General features: G+C 38.7%; 2 protein-coding genes across 3 annotated transcripts; one reads left to right on the top strand and one right to left on the bottom strand.

Annotated features, from left to right (window-relative positions):
* Window positions 1-339: 339 nt before the first annotated feature.
* LOC116331370 (probable ATP-dependent RNA helicase DDX17) lies at window positions 340-9,949 on the bottom strand. Its single transcript, XM_031754037.2, has 13 exons — window positions 9,626-9,949; window positions 8,585-8,744; window positions 8,233-8,329; window positions 7,823-7,956; window positions 7,562-7,627; window positions 7,293-7,434; window positions 6,965-7,125; window positions 6,695-6,867; window positions 6,492-6,602; window positions 6,316-6,377; window positions 6,096-6,155; window positions 2,951-3,184; window positions 340-1,646 (listed from the first exon to the last, which is right to left on the bottom strand). Exons 1-13 carry the CDS (start codon window positions 9,676-9,678, stop codon window positions 1,138-1,140), a joined length of 1,962 nt encoding a protein of 653 aa, XP_031609897.1. The 5' UTR covers window positions 9,679-9,949; the 3' UTR covers window positions 340-1,137.
* A 287-nt stretch (window positions 9,950-10,236) lies between these two features.
* Window positions 10,237-14,927, top strand: ntan1 (N-terminal asparagine amidase). 2 transcript variants are annotated; one of them, XM_039613139.1, is made up of 10 exons: window positions 10,237-10,475; window positions 11,486-11,588; window positions 12,485-12,550; window positions 12,645-12,753; window positions 12,848-12,921; window positions 13,016-13,069; window positions 13,170-13,223; window positions 13,306-13,403; window positions 13,665-13,794; window positions 13,887-14,052. In XM_039613139.1, the coding sequence occupies exons 1-10, from the start codon at window positions 10,395-10,397 to the stop codon at window positions 13,910-13,912; spliced, it is 795 nt and encodes a 264-aa protein (XP_039469073.1). In that variant the 5' UTR covers window positions 10,237-10,394; the 3' UTR covers window positions 13,913-14,052. The 2 variants fall into 2 exon arrangements, with proteins under 2 accessions (XP_039469073.1, XP_031609885.1); XM_031754025.2 differs by having other exon boundaries at window positions 10,243-10,475; window positions 13,665-13,778; window positions 13,887-14,927.
* Window positions 14,928-16,573: the final 1,646 nt, after the last annotated feature.

Here is a 16,573-nt window from a genome sequence, read left to right as displayed (position 1 = left end):
AAGGAATAAGTAAATGCAAAAACGGAGAGAGCAATTTGTGGCAAGGTTATAAGTAGATCTGAGTGGATTTCCCCCTTTACCAAACCTGTTTCAGATATAAATACTAGGCTGAAGTTTATAGAAACCATTTTCTACAAAAAACTGCATGTAGCACATTCCTTGTAACCCATGTCCATGTTAGTCATAATTTTGTGCACCAACTGTAAACAGAAGTCAACTTCCATCCCCACCAATATGCATTTATCAAAAAAAAAAGAAAACGTGCATAATCCTGAGAATGTACTACAATAATGTAGTGAAGGTCATCTTAACAGGAAGTAACCAGGTGTACACGCTTGATTAATCATTTGAAAAGTAGGAAACACTTTATTGGTTTGATTTATTTAGGAAAACACAATAAAAAGAACAAGTTGAGGGGGAAAAAGGAAACGAGCAACAATCTGCAGTTTAGTCAACCATGTGCTTATTAATGCTACAGGACAGCAGAAAGGAAACGCATGCGTGACAAAATCTGAGTCTAGTACAACGATCACACTACAAACTCAATGATTGACTGGTATGACAACTATTGGAGAGAAGAGACACAAACTTGAATGTTGCTTCAGTCAATAAAGCTATAATGTAAAGAATAAATAAAATGCAATGCTAGCCAAAACCTCTCAAACTGAACAAGTGTAGACTAATATAGCGCTCAAGAATGATATGAGCCTGGAATGTGACTATTAAAAATTAATATATAGTAGACCAGCCCTCTGATCAACATAATACTGAGGCCTCAGCCAAAAGTCGCTTTCATTTTAACCAAATCCTTAAAGTAGATCACATCCTCTGAGGCATGTGTTTGGAATAAAAACACAATACTTGTTCCCCTTATGGGTCATGGTGCAGGTACAGTGGCAGTCTACTTTAGAAAACCCTTGGTAAATTTGGAAGATTTCCTTTTCTATCAGACAAATTCAATTCCACATTTTGGGTGTATTAAAAAGTACAAAACAAATAGAAAATATAAGCCCTTACCTCCTTAGATATATGCCTTTTAAACCCCTGCCTCTTCATGATTACAAGAGTTTTTAAAAAGCCCACAAAGGTAACCTGTGGAAATACAAGTAGCACAAATGAACTCGGTGCTTGTTCAGTTTACTTCCTGGGAGGTGGCGGGCCTGGGGGAGGAGGGGGAGGCGAAGGAAACGGGTACGGCGGTTGCCCCATGAAGCCCATAAGTGGGGGCTGTGGTGGAGCAAACTGCTGAGCCATTAGGGGCTGCAGGCCTCCTGATGGTGGAGGAGGAGCCTGGCCAAACTGACCCTGTGGTTGGCTCGTCTGATCCTGACCTCCAACACTCCCGGCCTGGCCTCCACTGCGAGAGTTATAGCTGCCGCCACTTCCGCCGCCACCGCCCCCACTGTTGTAGCTCTGGTACTGATCCGAGCCTGAGTTGTAGTTGTTTCGGTGATCCCGGCTCCGGTCCCTGTAGGAGGAAGAAGAGGAGCGGTCTCCGTCGCGGTTGTTGCGGTTGTCACGGTTGAAGCCGCTGCGGTTGTCTTTGCCCCCGCCCCCACCGCTGGAGCGCATACGCCGATCACACTCTTCCTGGTACATCAGGTTCGGGTTGTTGGAGTTGCTGCCACGGTAACGCATTCTTCCACCTGAAAAACAGCAATTCAACAATTATTCATCATATCTTTTCAGGTAAGAACATACTTAGATACATTAACCATCATTCATGGTCAAGCAACACACACAATATACTGGAAAATTATTCTTTTTTATCCACCAAAACCCCCCAAAAGCTGAAATAAAGTAAAGTAACTCAATAAAATAGAATATGATAAATTAAAATAAATACAGAGTAATAACTTTGTAAATTTAATTAAGCGAAGGAATAGAAGGCCAACCTGTGGTGGCCAATCCATGTGTGAGAATGATGTCGCATGATCCCTGAAGCACACTTTCAGCCTGATAAATCCAGGCATTATCATGTTAAGAGTACACAAGTAGGAAAATATCCATTGTTAGGAAAAACAGGTAATCTGATATATTTAGGTAGTCAACTGACCTCATTTTTAGGAACATAATACGGCTGAACCTAAATTTGACCACCACAGGAACCCCAGATCGAAACACTAACCCTACAAGCTTATATGAAGACACTAAGCATGATGGACGCATCGTTTCATGATGGATGCCTTTTTTCCAGTTAGCGTCACTGACGAGTGGATTTCTTAAGGCTACACAGCTGTTTCACCCCAATCTTATGAGTTTACTGCGAGTTCTACTGATAATATTTAACAATCTGATTTCACCAAATGTTTAAGTTATCACTGACAGTCATCATTCAAGATTGTTTTCCAACCGTATTTCTTTTTCAAAGGCTGTCACCACTATGCTTCTAGGTTTTATTAATCCATTGGGCAGTTTTAACCCAATTTAATCCTTCTAAAACACAGGAGAATCCTTTCAAAAACCACAGGATATATCTTCCAACATGGTTGTTTAAAAAATAAGTCAGTCATAATTCAATAACCTGATCCCATTTGAAACATATTAATCACTGCAGTAGTTATACAATAAAACATTCTTAACTGTTTGCTTATTTAAATCTAGGCAGTGACTATCCTTGACCAAGCTGTGTATAAACCTTTTCAATAGTGTTTCCTACACTACAATCAGGCTAGTCAACTGTCACTGACCACACTAAACAGGTACCTGTGTTGCTCTATTGCCTTACATATTAAAACTTAAATAGGAGCCTAGAACCAAAGGTGTAAAAAATATGTATAGCACATTCATGACATAGATTCACAGGTAAGAAATATGTTTTAAGACTGATTTCAGTACTAAGAGTCTAAAACAGAGTAACAGGATCAATTTTTATATTAGTAGGGTAAAGGCTATCTTGGGATTTGTGTGATTTGACTGAGGTTTAAGAGCGTGACAGAGTCCTTCTTACCACCTCCTCCTCCACGGCCCGAGTCCACAAGCTGAAGTAATTTAGGATTGATGGCTTGGCGTGCCTCCTCCAGCACCCGGACAAGGTCTCGTGCCTGTCGCAGGTTTCCTGGGGTGAAGAAGGTGTAGGCAGTGCCCTTGTTGGTACTGCGAGCTGTACGTCCAATACGATGGACATAATCCTCAGAGGAGCTTGGATAGTCATAGTTGATGACGAACTTGACATCCTCCACATCTTTTGGATTAAAACCAATATTAGAGGAAGGGAGAAAGTAAATACATGAGAATCTCAAGATCAGGACTTCTGGATAAAAAAAGTGATTTAATTTTAGCCCAAATATATGATTACAATTAAATCTTTTCCAAATGCATTATTAGGAGAATTTCTAAACGAATAACTTACCTGCTTATTTAGACATCGTGCAAAAATCCAAACGACATTCAAAAATAACTGAAAAGTAGCTTTTTGTGCTCAGCAGATATAAAGTGAGCATGGCATTCAGCTGAAATCATGATTTGGATTTGTAATCTTGACATTAATGTGACTGCTGCTCAGAATGTGCGAGGACAACGAGTCTGTTTCTCATTACAGAAGATGTGGGGCTCTGACAGCACTGCTGATCAATAAGTCTCCCTTCTCCCCTCCATTGTGACAGAGGGAAGCCACTTAATCAACCATTACCTACTACATAGGAATAACAATGTACCGTGATTGAATGCTACTGATTTTAATGAACTCTAAGGCAGTACCTGAATGTATGGTGAGCTCGTGGAGGAGTTAGGACAAAGGGGTGGTGAGGTACTTACCCCCTTCATGTTGTGTTTACAAAGGTAGTCAGTCCCCCCTGATCAGTCCTGGTTCACAAGGAGGGGCTGAGGGAGAGGGAGACAGGATTCCTCCCTCACCTTCTGCTCACACCAGCAACGTCAGACGGGAGCAGAACCGTTAAATCTCCAGAGACACACCCACCCACGCAAACACACACACATATACACAAACACACACACAACGGGTGGTTCTGTTGCTCTCTCGCCGCATTGCAGGGCCCTCCTCAGACCCTGGCCAGGACTGGATCCAGACGAGCCCGTCTAACTCTCTCTCTCCTGTCTGTCTGCTTTTTGGGACGGACCGATGGGCAGACATACAGGAACCTCAGGCTGCTCCCAAGGAAGGCTCGTTGGATTTACAAACTCTGACAATACTGGGCAGGGGGGATCTTTTTTAGTCGAATAAGAGGGGCTGTAATCCCTCTAAAACTAGCGAAGCTTCTATTTTAACGTGAATGAGGGGGCAGTGACAGCAGCGCAGATTGTTACAGCTGCCATGTGCTGCCAAACCCTGAGAGGAGAAGAGGGGAAAAGAGAACAAGGATTCGGTCATGGGGATTTTGGAAAAATTAAGACACTTTCACTTATCCCCCCTTCTCAAGATTATCCTGTCAACCATTGGATCTGACAAAATTCATCTGTCTTTATTCTACACATATGCATCTGCAAAACATAGCAAACTTTAACATTTTTGCAGAATAAAGGGACAACTACACAATTTATCGTTTAACGCTTAGATTAAAAAAAAAGTGCAATATGTGCGACATCCTTAGTAAATTTGTACTGACACCACAAAGGAGACATAAGAAAAGGTGCACAGGAGCATCTGTCCCACACACCCCTCCTTTCAGGCAGCGTGCCAAAGAGCCCCGTTTGAAGGAAGCCTTTAAACTGCAGTAACAAGAAACAGACTATAAACCCAGTGGACCAGACGGCCTGCAGCCTCCATACTGGACAAAATGGTCCGTTAGACTGTCACATTATTACAGTAAGGGCGGGCGCTTAATATAAAGTGCTGATTAGTTTCATTGTTTATCACTAAATTCATTCCTGTTATTCCTTTTAGTTTATTTTCACACTTGTGGTTAATTGCAATACTACATGTACACACTGTATAATATGAAATTACTGGTGTATTAATCTATGTAAAAGCTCCCGTAACTAATGTGCTAACGTCCTGTTTAACCGAGACGACATTAATAGGTTAAAACCAGAACCAGAAGTGTTATTATAGTTTTATATTTAACTTTTTTTTTAGATTTTAGTATGGACTTACTCATTGCAGTTTTTTTTTTTGATAACCTTTAGTTTTAGTTAATTTTTTATTATTTTAATAATAGTTTTTTTTAGTTTAGTTTTACAAGTTTTTTTTAAGTATGGAGTGTAATTTTCAGGAAGAAGAAGAAGCTTAGAATATATTTCACAATACAGACACTGGTACACAGTGACGTAAGTATGACGTAAATACCCCATACCTCAATAAAAATCTGTACCAAATTTCCCTCATACTGGCTGTATTGGTAAATTTCGGCCAACCTGAGAAATACTGAAACTAAGGACATTTCTTGGATATTTTTATTTTGTTTTCTTTAGCTTGGTATGTGCAAAATATAGTTTCAGTTAACCTTTTTCAAGAGTTTTATTTCAGTTAACTACACTTTTAGCTTTTATTTTATTCATTAACTATAATGACACTGACTCATAATAGAAACATAATTAAAATGAATTTTTAAAAATCTATTAAACTTAATTTTTTAAATGCAAAAATGCTAACAGATCAAATGACATATATGTGACCTTCCGCTAGAATTAAGTACATGTACTGAAAGGCAAACAATGAGTTTTTGCAAAATATTGGAGCCTTTTTTTTTCTTTTTTTTTATAGCAGATGTGTACTTAGTGTATGTAAGTGTTATTTTTTAATTATTGTTGACCCAAATTAATACATTCCTAATAACAAAAAACTGACATAAAACCACCTGACCGTAACTGTTGGAGGACAATTCTGCAAGAAAATGTATATTTTGTGTTTTGATTTATATCTGCCAATTGCAAGAAAGGTTGTTCTCCAGCTGTCCACTTACAGACAATCTACTGGCCTACTTGTAAAGATATTTAGCAGAACAGAGGTCCACTTTAATAGGAACCCACCAACTATAACTGTGTTATTCTTTTATGTATATATTATTAAAAAGTTATTTCTGAAAAAAAAAAAAATTAAAAAAACAAATCACAATGACACAGTGAATACAGAATTACATGAGATATGAACTGTTAACATAGTGAGATATTATGAACTATTGTGTGGTGAGACATACCCAGACCACGAGAGGCAACATCAGTGGCAATCAGAATGGGGGCTTTGCCACTCCGAAATTCTGTGGAACAAAATCAAACACTTTACTACAGAAGAACAAAATGAAACTGAAGAAGAGGATGGAAATTATTATCATCATGTAAAATACTGGTGACAGATGAATGGGAGGGAAATAACCCACAACAAAGACAAGACAGAAGGTGGCACCACTTTATCCTCACCTGTAAGTACCCAGTCTCTTTCAGGCTGGCTCTTGTCTCCGTGAATGCACATGGCCGGCCACCTAGAAAATGAAACCACATTAAAGTAGCAAGATTACTCCACCTTCAGTATTTGAACGTTCAATATTTCTCCTAGAAATACTTTGTAATTATCACAAGAGAGAGTAACTCCTCACCCATCACGCCTCATCCTCCGTGTAAGATCATCACAGCGTTTCTTAGTCTCCACAAAGATGATGGTTTTGTTCTCTTTTTCAGCCATTATCTCCTCCATCAGCTGAATGAGTCTGCCAACAAAGAAAGAGCTCAAATTAGACCTATAATGAAAGATTACAACATGCTATTTTACTGTAGTCATATTTTTGTTGGCTTTTCTTACTTGTTGTCCTTTTCAGTCTCCATGCAGACATCGACTATTTGCAGGATGTTGTGGTTGGCGCTGAGCTCCAGAGCACCGATATTAATCTGGATGTAGTCCCTCAGGAAGTCCTCAGCCAGCTGCCGAACCTCTTTTGGCCACGTTGCACTCCACATCAGAGTCTGTCTGTCAGGCTAAGAGACAGAGAAAGGAAATAGACTTTAACTGAAAAACACTTCTACAATAGGGTTTTATCGACAATCTTAATAGTAAACCAGCCCTCAGCCTTACCCGAATTTGTTCTACTATCTTGCGAATCTGCGGTTCAAAGCCCATGTCCAACATGCGGTCAGCCTCATCCAGCACTAAGTAGGTGCAGCGGCGCAGGTTGGTCTTCCCTGCCTCCAAGAAATCAATGAGGCGACCAGGTGTGGCAATGCAAATCTCAACCCCTAGAGTCAAGAAGACCAGAAAAAGCAATACACATCTTGAAAGGTGCTCAGGCAAAGTGACAATCGTGCTTGTGGGATATAGTGAACAGAACATTTCATAGATTTCCTGGATTTTTATAACAGTTTTCAATAATCCACTGCATATCCTTATCTACAATCATACATACCTCGTTCAAGGTCTCGAATCTGTGGCCCTTTTGGAGCTCCACCGTAGACACAGGTGCTTTTGATACGGGAAGACTTCCCATAGTCATACGCGACCTGTTGTACCTGCTGAGCCAACTCTCTGGTTGGGGCAAGTACCAAACACTACGAAGAGAGGAGGATAATAAATAAGGAAGGTTACAGAATGACAGAAGACCTGCACTAAGATCATGATTCAAATAAAATCTGTATTATATTATGGTATTATATTACACATTATGTTTAAACTTACAATTGGACCATCTCCCCTCTCCAGATACGGTTGGTGGTTGATGTGTACAATAGCTGGAAGAAGGTACTGCAGGAAAAAATGCAAAAAACTTAGTAAAACCAACTAATGCCCATTTGAAAGTCTTTTGAAATAAGCATAAAAATGATTTTCTTCCTACTTCTGCAGTTAACCTAGCAACATGTGCTACATACAGAAATTATTATTGACTTAAATAAAGCATTAAAAATTCTGTCATGATCCCAGATGATGAAGGATTCTCACAGCCAGTGTCTTTCCCGATCCAGTCTGTGCAATCCCCACCATGTCCCTGCCACTCAGGGCCGCTGGAAAACCCTGGGACTGGATTGCTGTGGGCTCCTTGAAGTTCTGCTGCATCAGCACATCCATCACGTACTCTGTCAGGAAAATGAGGGAGACAATCAACAAAAAGCTGTGCAGATGTTTTGATCTTCTTTCTTTCCTTTCATCAGAAGAATTGTTTGTTTAAATATACCTGCAGTATGTGTAAGAAACATTTTGATAATGGCTTTAAAACAAAATTATGAGACTTTATAGTCACTGGATGTTTGAGTTTGTGAAACAAAAAAAATACTAATTCTAATGCATTGCTAATGTTTTATAGAAATGATCTGTGCCAGCATCATAGTTTATGCAATGTATTTTTTACTGACGAGGAAACTGCGCGTGGTGAAAGGCGGTGACAGGCTTTGGACAGCCGGACCCTCTGATTGTGATCTCCTTCCTTTTGCGGAAGTCTTCCACTTCATACTGTACATAACAAGGAAAGAAGGGAAAAAACATACATGAGGGGATGGTGTGTAAATTGGTCGCATTTTTCAGAGTATGTTCTAAAGTTTTACCAAAGAATTACAATTTTTGCTGCTTTTATTGTATGTTTCCACTTTTTCTCACACAAGCAAAAGCACTATTTCAAACAGAACTTATTACCAAAAATACCCTCCAAAAAATAGGTCAATCACATTTTCATATTACTGATGTAGAAGAAAAACAGTAAACATGTACCTGATTCACACGTTGCACCTCAAGATGTTCAGTGTAGAAGTTCTTCTCAAATTTTGGCAGCTCATCCAGATTCCACCTCTTCTTTCGAAGACGCTCCCCTGGATTCCCAAACTTCATTGGTGGAGGTCCACCGCGACCGCTCATGGCCCCAAACCGTGGCCTGAGAGATAAGAGCAAAGAGATAAAGAGCACTGAAGACTCAGAACAGCAACCTGCAGCAAATGATTGACTGTTGAGCTAATACTGCAATTATGATCCTGACCAAAATATTTATGGCTTACTGAAAGTGCATGTAACAACACTGTAATTTTATTATAATCATCAAGTCTACAGTGCCAATCCTATATTAGTCCACAAAAACTGTAGGACTTTAACTCCTCTACACCAGTCAATAAATGCTCTGTTGTGCTTTGTTTACATAGCCTAAAGCTTTAGGGTTATTTTAAGATAGTTATAATACTTTTAATCCTTTAGAGAAATTATGTAATGACTGCAGCAGATATAAACCTAGTGTTATAATGTTCAGTTAAGTTCAGATGTGCAAACACCACCGAAGGTGTGCTAGTAAGTGTAATGTACACCAGCACAAGTAACAAACCCCAACACTTTACCTTTACAATTTCCTAAGTAATAAAATTAAATGTTAAAAATAACAGGTAAGCCTTAAGTTGTAGTTCCTACTGATATTTAAACAGCGTATACTGGCGACCTGAACTTTATCATAATTTATCATGAAATTATCATAATTTCCCTAGGGATTAATAAAGTATTCTGATTCTGATCCTGGCATCAATTCAACAACATTTTTAAGCAACTGCTGCATTTAAATAAATGTACTATAACGCTCGACTCTGTGCAATCATTAATAATGAAGTAACAATAAAATTAACAAAATATTGAATAAGTCTTTTGTGTTGCCTTTATCGGTGGTGGGTTTAAAAAAAAAAAAAAAACAGGGCCTCGGGTCGAACTTCCTCCTAAGTCCAGGTCTGTAAAGCTAATTGTGTGTAAAATATGTTCACATATAAATTAAAAACTCACCTGTCTCGTCCACGGTCCCTGTCTCTGTCTCCATAAGATGAACCCCCTCTCATTTTTTCCCGTTCTGTTGTGTTTGTTATGCTAGCTTTGACGTCGGACAGCGGTTTGTTTTCGTTTCGCTCGGCGATTGACGGCAAAATAAGCGCAATTTACGTGAACAACGACAAAGAACGTCGCAACCTTCCGTTATTTTTCTATTAGACGATAATTACGCGTAAATATCGGGATTATTACACAATTATTGTGTACGTCACGTAGCTAAACGGCTAGCTCGCTCCTTTCCTCCCTGCCCTCTTTCCCGACGTGAGTTCAGCTAGTAAGTTTACGTAGCCTCGTCTACAACGAACCTTTACTACGTACGCATATTCACTAGCCGCAATGGTGAATATGATTGGTGTAAACAATGGCGCTTTTTATCGCTGTGTGGCGTCAAAACCTTGGGCCCTATTTCACGGTGAAAAGGCAAAGTGAGATGGAGGGACCTTAAAATGATCGCCACAAAGAAGTTAAAAATCTCTGTTTTGACACAAATCTCACACTTTTAACAAAGAACATAATGAATCTCTAACTCAGCAGTAGGGGGCGCTAATGCTTCACCTGGTGCATCCGACGGTGAAGCGACGAAGAAAAGTCTTCCAGGAAGTTCAAGCAGATGCGTAGAACCAATGGCTGTATTGAGTAATGAATTCAGTATGTGATATTAAAAGATAGTAATATGAAGTTTTTGCTCTTCGTGACAACCACTGAAAAGTTCACATAGCCTGAAGAAATGCCTTTGTTCATTCAAAATAAACCGCTTGACCGCATAAGATCGACAGCGGACCTGTTCGACAAAAATCCACATTTACAGGTTTGTTTTTGCAAAAGCGTGGCTGCTATAGTTAGTTTATCCTTTTCATTTAATAGGAATTGTCTGTATATCGTTATGCTAACAAAATCGCAGTTGATAATTTATTAACATAGCAGATTTAACTATCTCTAAAGTAACTAAGTAAGTGTCAGTGGTTGTAAATCTGTGCATGAAGCAAAAAACCAAACCTAATAAGGTACACAGGAATGATTTATAGAACTGCACTACGACTACGTTTTAGGTACCTTAAATATGCATTTCGTCTATAGATATAGATAATATAGATATCCAGTGTGGACTAATAACGAACATCAAAAAGATTCAAACCCTGAATAACAATAACATCCACATAAACAAATACTTTACACATAAATGTCGCTTTGCCAAATCCCAATCCCATCCCAAATCCTCGAGATGAGTAGGATACCTGTGCTTAGCTCAGAATAAGATTCATTCTAGCCTTCTTGCTTTGTTCCTTGATTTTGGTAATCTAGTGTTCAAATCTTCTTTAACTGTATGTCATTAGTTAGTAGTTTTTTTGTTTTTGTTTTTTGGTAAGGGGAAGTTGAAAGACAAATAAAAGAACAAGATAAATGAAAAAATAATCATTAAAAAATTATTCACTTCGTTTATTGCACTGGTCTCATTTCAGCTCAGTGTGAGAGTCTTCACTGCACCTTGCTTTTGTTTATGGTCACACTATAGTGTCTCTCAGTCATACTGTGAGAGTGGAGCAGACAGTGAGAGGAAAAGTGAAATAATATTAAGCTGTTGAAAATTGCAAATTGTTGCAGGAAGTGCAATAAAACTACCCAACTAAAGTTTCACCGAACATAATTACTAGTAACCCCCTGTAAACCTGCTGTCCCGCATCCCATCGTCCCCAATAATTGATCCAGCTTTACGAGTCAGGATCAGACCAATATCCGAGTCAAATACTAAATCAGTTTGTGTTGTTTTCTTTGTTTTATCACTTTGAACCATTTAATTGTTTTGCTTTCATGTCACAGGAAACTGCAAAAGCATTTCGGTCTAAGCCGCTTGTTGATGTTGATCCGAAGTGCCTCCTGTACATCCATCAGAGGGAGTTTGCTGCAACAACACCAGCAGACAGTGAGTAAAACAACATACTGGAAACAGATGACCTCATCACAAGGCTGTATACACACTGATACATTTCATTTTAAAATGTAAGACTTTTATTATGTCTACACCTTACCTTCACACAGCTTTGATCTTTTAGGGCCCACATAACAGAGATGGGTGGAGATGCTGTTGAACCAGTTTTAGCTTGAAAACTCGAGGGTTGTGTTTTGAGCCGGACAGGCAGAAACAGAGGCTACTGAAAAAGAAGACGTAGACATTTTCACTTCCCAGTTTTGTCATATCAGTTACAAAAATGAAGCCGAAGCCTTGCAGCTAAGCTCTCACACATTTTGTAATTTTACTCCGCTTGTGTCTGCACTTTACTTACCCACTCTAATATGTAACAGTATGTGGAATATATCCCAGTCTATGTTTTCTGCCTTATATTCATGTATTACTTTCAGTGGCAGTTCCACCTCATCATCAAGCTAGGTAAAGAACTCTTTGGTGTTACTTTTTGGCATTGCTGCTCAACCTCAAGTGTGAAAATTCTTGGCTCCATCATGTTGATTGGTTGCTTTAAAAGAAAAAAATATTTTCCCATGAAAAACTGAATAAATGCATCTGGTGCAGGCTGGTGTCACGTCACAGCTTTAAGTCTGCATGTTTTGTTGCTGAACAACAAGTAAAACTTGTTGTACTACAAGGCATTCAGCCAACAACAGAAACCTTAGTAGTGTGTGATGAAGTCTGACCACTGAATAGCTTTTGGATCAAGAATTATTCTAAGCATCACTCTGCTTTTATTTATTTATTTATGGACTATTTGGTATAAAATTCAGCACTTCAGCATGTTTACTTGGTCTTCCAGATCATGTACTGCACTATAACAGTAACATGCTCTGTTGTCTTATTTTTAACAGAATGGATTTCAGTCATTGGATCTGATGATGCCACAACCTGCCATTTGGTTGTGCTGCGGCACACTGGTGAGAAATCCTTTACCACATTTGTGCTAAGGCATTATAAAAGGAAACTGTATTTTGAATTTGTGGTTAATAATTACATTTCATTATTCCTTAGGAAGTGGAGCAGTTTGCCTAGCTCATTGTGACGGTTCCAGCACTTGGTCTGAAGTACCACTCCTCGTGAAAGCGGTGACATCACTGAGTGATGCTTGTAAGGAGGGCAGGTATGAAACACACACAAAAAAAGCAGTAAAATTCCAGATTATTCAACTAATTAATTAATTAATTTACATTTCTCCTCTCCTTTCCAATATGCAGACTTGAGCTCCATCTTGTTGGGGGATTCAATGACGACTCAAAAACATCCCATGACCTCAGCCTTGATATACTGGGTATAATCTTACAAACTTACTTCATGTTGCACTGCAGTGTAACGCAGCAGCAGCTGACCTTGCATAACTTAAATGGCTCTTTATCACTTCACAGCAGCGTTCCAGGTACAGAAGGAGGATATTCATCTGGAAACATGCTGCATCACAGGTAACTTTGATGTTTGTTTATTAAACTGTTGAACATTGTTTCGATATACCTGTCAAAACAAAACCTTTGCTCTAATCGTGCCTTCGATTCGCTGTTGTAGAAATGAACGACGTGGTTGTTAATGGAACTCACAGACCTGTAGTATATGGAATTGGTAAGTGATACTGTTACAGAACAGGATCCAGTGCATTCGTGGTATTTGGCCTTTAATATGTTGTGGTTTTGTTTCTGAACAGGTGTAGATGTTAAAACAGGGGACGTTTACCCCGCCTCGTTCCCTCATAAAGGGCCTGCGGAGGAGCTGCGATCAGCACGGACCTTCACTGGAGGAGAGGTGCTCTGCAAACATGACATGTTGGGATTTTTTGAGAGTAAAATGCATGTTTGGCTATACACAATTTTTGGTTGTCTACCTCATATTTAATCAGTCTGTTTATTTTGAAAGAGATCCTCAGATTACATCATCACTGATTTTTTTTCTGACTTCCAGTACTTACTGAAGAGACTTAAAAATGTTTTCCCCAGTCTGTGTTTAGTTTTTGTTTTTGCAGAAACAAAACTAAAACATACTGATTAAAATAATCGTCCCTTGCAGATGGTTAACATATATGACTCGAGTCGGGGACTTGTTAAAATTGGCCCGTGCACATGGTCTCAGAATCAGGATATGGCCTTCTGGTTGTCACAGAATGACGACACAATTTTAAAGGTAACGTTATCTGGAAGTAAGTGTCTTTTAAGAGGTAGTTAACCAATGAGAAGAAGCTTTTTTTGTGAGTATATAAAACAGACTTTGGTATTTCGTCCTCTTATCTAGTACCTGTCCACCTCTCCGAGGGCTGAGCCACCGCACTTTGTCCAGCATATGAAGTCCACTATTCAATTCCTTTTAGACCACCCCAACTCTGACAGCCTGTTCCCAGGGGGTCAACCACAGCTCTACCACAGGACGGAGACGGGGGACTGGGAGAGGGTTGTCCAGTCATAGAGTCCAACTCTTTTCTTGCTGAACCTTAACCCAGTAGCTGACTTTTTTTGTCTCTCAGCTCAGTGGGATCCACTGTGACCCTCTCACTTAATTTCTGTTCTGTGTTTATTGTGTCTTAAAATGGAGTTTACTTTACTTGAACATGCATCTGTTGAATTGCTTTCCTGACTCATCTGGCTGGTCCAGTGGAATGAGTAGAGGCAGTGTCTTTGTTCGTGCCTCTAATAGTTTTTCCCACTTCCAGGACTTCATATGAAGAGTGCTGTACTGCAGCAAGTTCAGGATAAAGTCCTACTGCTTCTCTGTTTTCCCTTTTAAAGGAAATCATTTACAGTTTGTCTCACCAGGTGTCCAAGTGCTGACCTTTTTCCACATCATGGGTTCAGTATTAGTCAAGTATTAGAATCAGTTTCAGATGTGACACAGCTCTGATTGATTACCTCTTCTCCCAAAGCCAGAAGACAGTAGAGATATAAAAGTTAAGAAATCAATATGCAGCAACAATTTCTATCATTTATTTTGATGAATAATTAAATTCTTCATTGTGTAATAGTTAAAGTTTATTTTTTGACTAAAAACACATCTACCATGTAAAAGATATTTTATCATAAACTATATTATTTGCAGACCTGGCTAAGAATATGTTTGTTTTACAAACTGCATGTGTACATGTGTATGGTAATCTGCATTGTGGATGTTATGGATTGTTTTTGAATTAAACAAAATGCGGTTTTACTAGTTTTGCCTGATAAAAATTAAATTCATGGCCTTTTCATCAGTTGTGTTTTAAGGTGCTTGATGAATTCAGTGTAAATTGTTGGAACTTGTGAACATACTGTATTTGTTGATAAATAAATGTGAATGAGGAGATCTGTTTTGAATGCTCGCATTGTTCATGTTCAGATCGAAAAAATACATTTTTGGTTGATAATTTGCAACAGTTTGGTCAAATGCGATCTGAAAAAAGTGCCAATGTGTTTTATTAGATGAAGTGTGTGTGTCTGTGCTCTCGATGCGAATCATTACAGTACATTCCATTATCATTTTAAAACCTAGAAATCCCAACATGACCAGGCTCCTGCTTCCTGGTCCTGCAGATCTTCTGAGACATAAATTCCAGCAGTTGGCACCTCTATTTGTCGGATCAGGGCCTTTTTCCATGGTCTTATTTTGAATCCAGAGGAGAACACGTTTTGGAGTTTGTGGCACCTAAACTTTGGAAAAGCATTCTTCCTTCTGTCAGGTTACTTAAATCAATGCTTCATTCTCATTTTAAATGAGCTTTTCCTGCAACATTTACCCTTTGGGTTACACAGTAGGTTCTTTGTAAGTATGCGTGTGTGAGTGCATGTACTTATGCTTGAATGTGTGTTTGTGTGTACTTTATGCCTGGGTGTGTACTGTGTGCTGGGTTATGTGCAGTGCTTAGGTTTTTGCATTTTTTTAATCCTAAATGGAAAGCTCCTTATTAGTGACTTCAAAAGTGCTATACAGACTAACCTGTTACTGTCACAAGAACTGATGAACTGGGGTCTGACATACATCAGATGATTAGTTGATGACAAATATATTGGCACTGAAACATGTTCATTAAATAACGGGGCATTGCAAAAAACATAACTTCACTTCCAGAATGGCTTGGTCACATTTCTTAAAGAATCTGTGTCTGCTGGACTGCATTACACATGTATTGTGGAGGCGCAGGCAGTAAATAAAAGTCCTCATTCCTGTAAATTCAGCAGTTGTTTGTGTCACTTTTAGATCTAAAAAATATACAACTTCTTGTAGGATTGGTTTGATTCAACTCTTCTTCTTCTTTAGCTGTTCTCCTTAGGGGTCACCACACAGGACCATCTGCCCCACCTTATCCCTATAGCATTCTCTTCTGTCATATCAACCCTATTATGGATTAAACACAATGGAATTTAGTATAATTAGTCAATTATTTTACTGACTTACCTTTTACTTTACTTTTGCATTGTGCTACTTTTATACCTCTACTCTACTTTATTGTGGATGTAAATCTTGTACTCTGTGCTCCAAACGATTTATTTGAAGGCTTTAGTTACTTATTCTTTTGTTACCTATTCATGTTAGATCTTCATAGATTAAAATGAATATAAAGGTTAAGTTATACACATTCATGGATGATAATCATGATCCAGTATTATGATTCTGTATAATAACTACCTCTTGGGGGTATTTTTAAATATATCTTTATGTTTAAACCTTTCTACTACAACATAAGCAGGTTTATGACTTTCACCACTTTGTAAACCTGTTATTCATTAAAACCACAAAACATGTTGAAACTGTTGTGTAGTGGTGAAACTTTTCATGCAATGCAACGTATTTTGGGCATGATGCTGCACGCTCTTGTACGCTAACTTTCTACACTGTTTTTTGTTTTGTTTTTTCTAATCAAATATTCTTATTTCGCCACTGTGACTACATCTGAAGAATCGTCCTTGGTAGCCCGTGTTATTATAGCCTGTGTTATTATCCCCTGTAAATTG

The sequence above is a fragment of the Oreochromis aureus genome, linkage group 6 (assembly GCF_013358895.1).
Source record: "Oreochromis aureus strain Israel breed Guangdong linkage group 6, ZZ_aureus, whole genome shotgun sequence".
Classification (NCBI taxonomy): Eukaryota; Metazoa; Chordata; class Actinopteri; order Cichliformes; family Cichlidae; genus Oreochromis; species Oreochromis aureus.
The sequence above is the reverse complement of the archived record's forward strand: the minus strand, read 5'-3'. Positions and strand labels throughout refer to the sequence as shown.

What these genes read in the sequence shown, in the direction of transcription:
- LOC116331370 (XM_031754037.2), bottom strand. Translation starts at nt 9,678, where the DNA reads ATGAGAGGGGGTTCATCTTATGGAGACAGAGACAGGGACCGTGGACGA. An exon ending in AGAGGGGAGATGGTCCAATT is followed by an intron (nt 7,435 to 7,561) that starts GTAAGTTTAAAC and finishes CTCTCTTCGTAG; the next exon opens with TGTTTGGTACTTGCCCCAAC. An exon ending in GATTCGAGACCTTGAACGAG is followed by an intron (nt 7,126 to 7,292) that starts GTATGTATGATT and finishes TCTTGACTCTAG; the next exon opens with GGGTTGAGATTTGCATTGCC.
- ntan1 (XM_031754025.2), top strand. Translation starts at nt 10,395, where the DNA reads ATGCCTTTGTTCATTCAAAATAAACCGCTTGACCGCATAAGATCGACA. An exon ending in TGCAACAACACCAGCAGACA is followed by an intron (nt 11,589 to 12,484) that starts GTGAGTAAAACA and finishes TATTTTTAACAG; the next exon opens with AATGGATTTCAGTCATTGGA. An exon ending in GGACCTTCACTGGAGGAGAG is followed by an intron (nt 13,404 to 13,664) that starts GTGCTCTGCAAA and finishes CGTCCCTTGCAG; the next exon opens with ATGGTTAACATATATGACTC.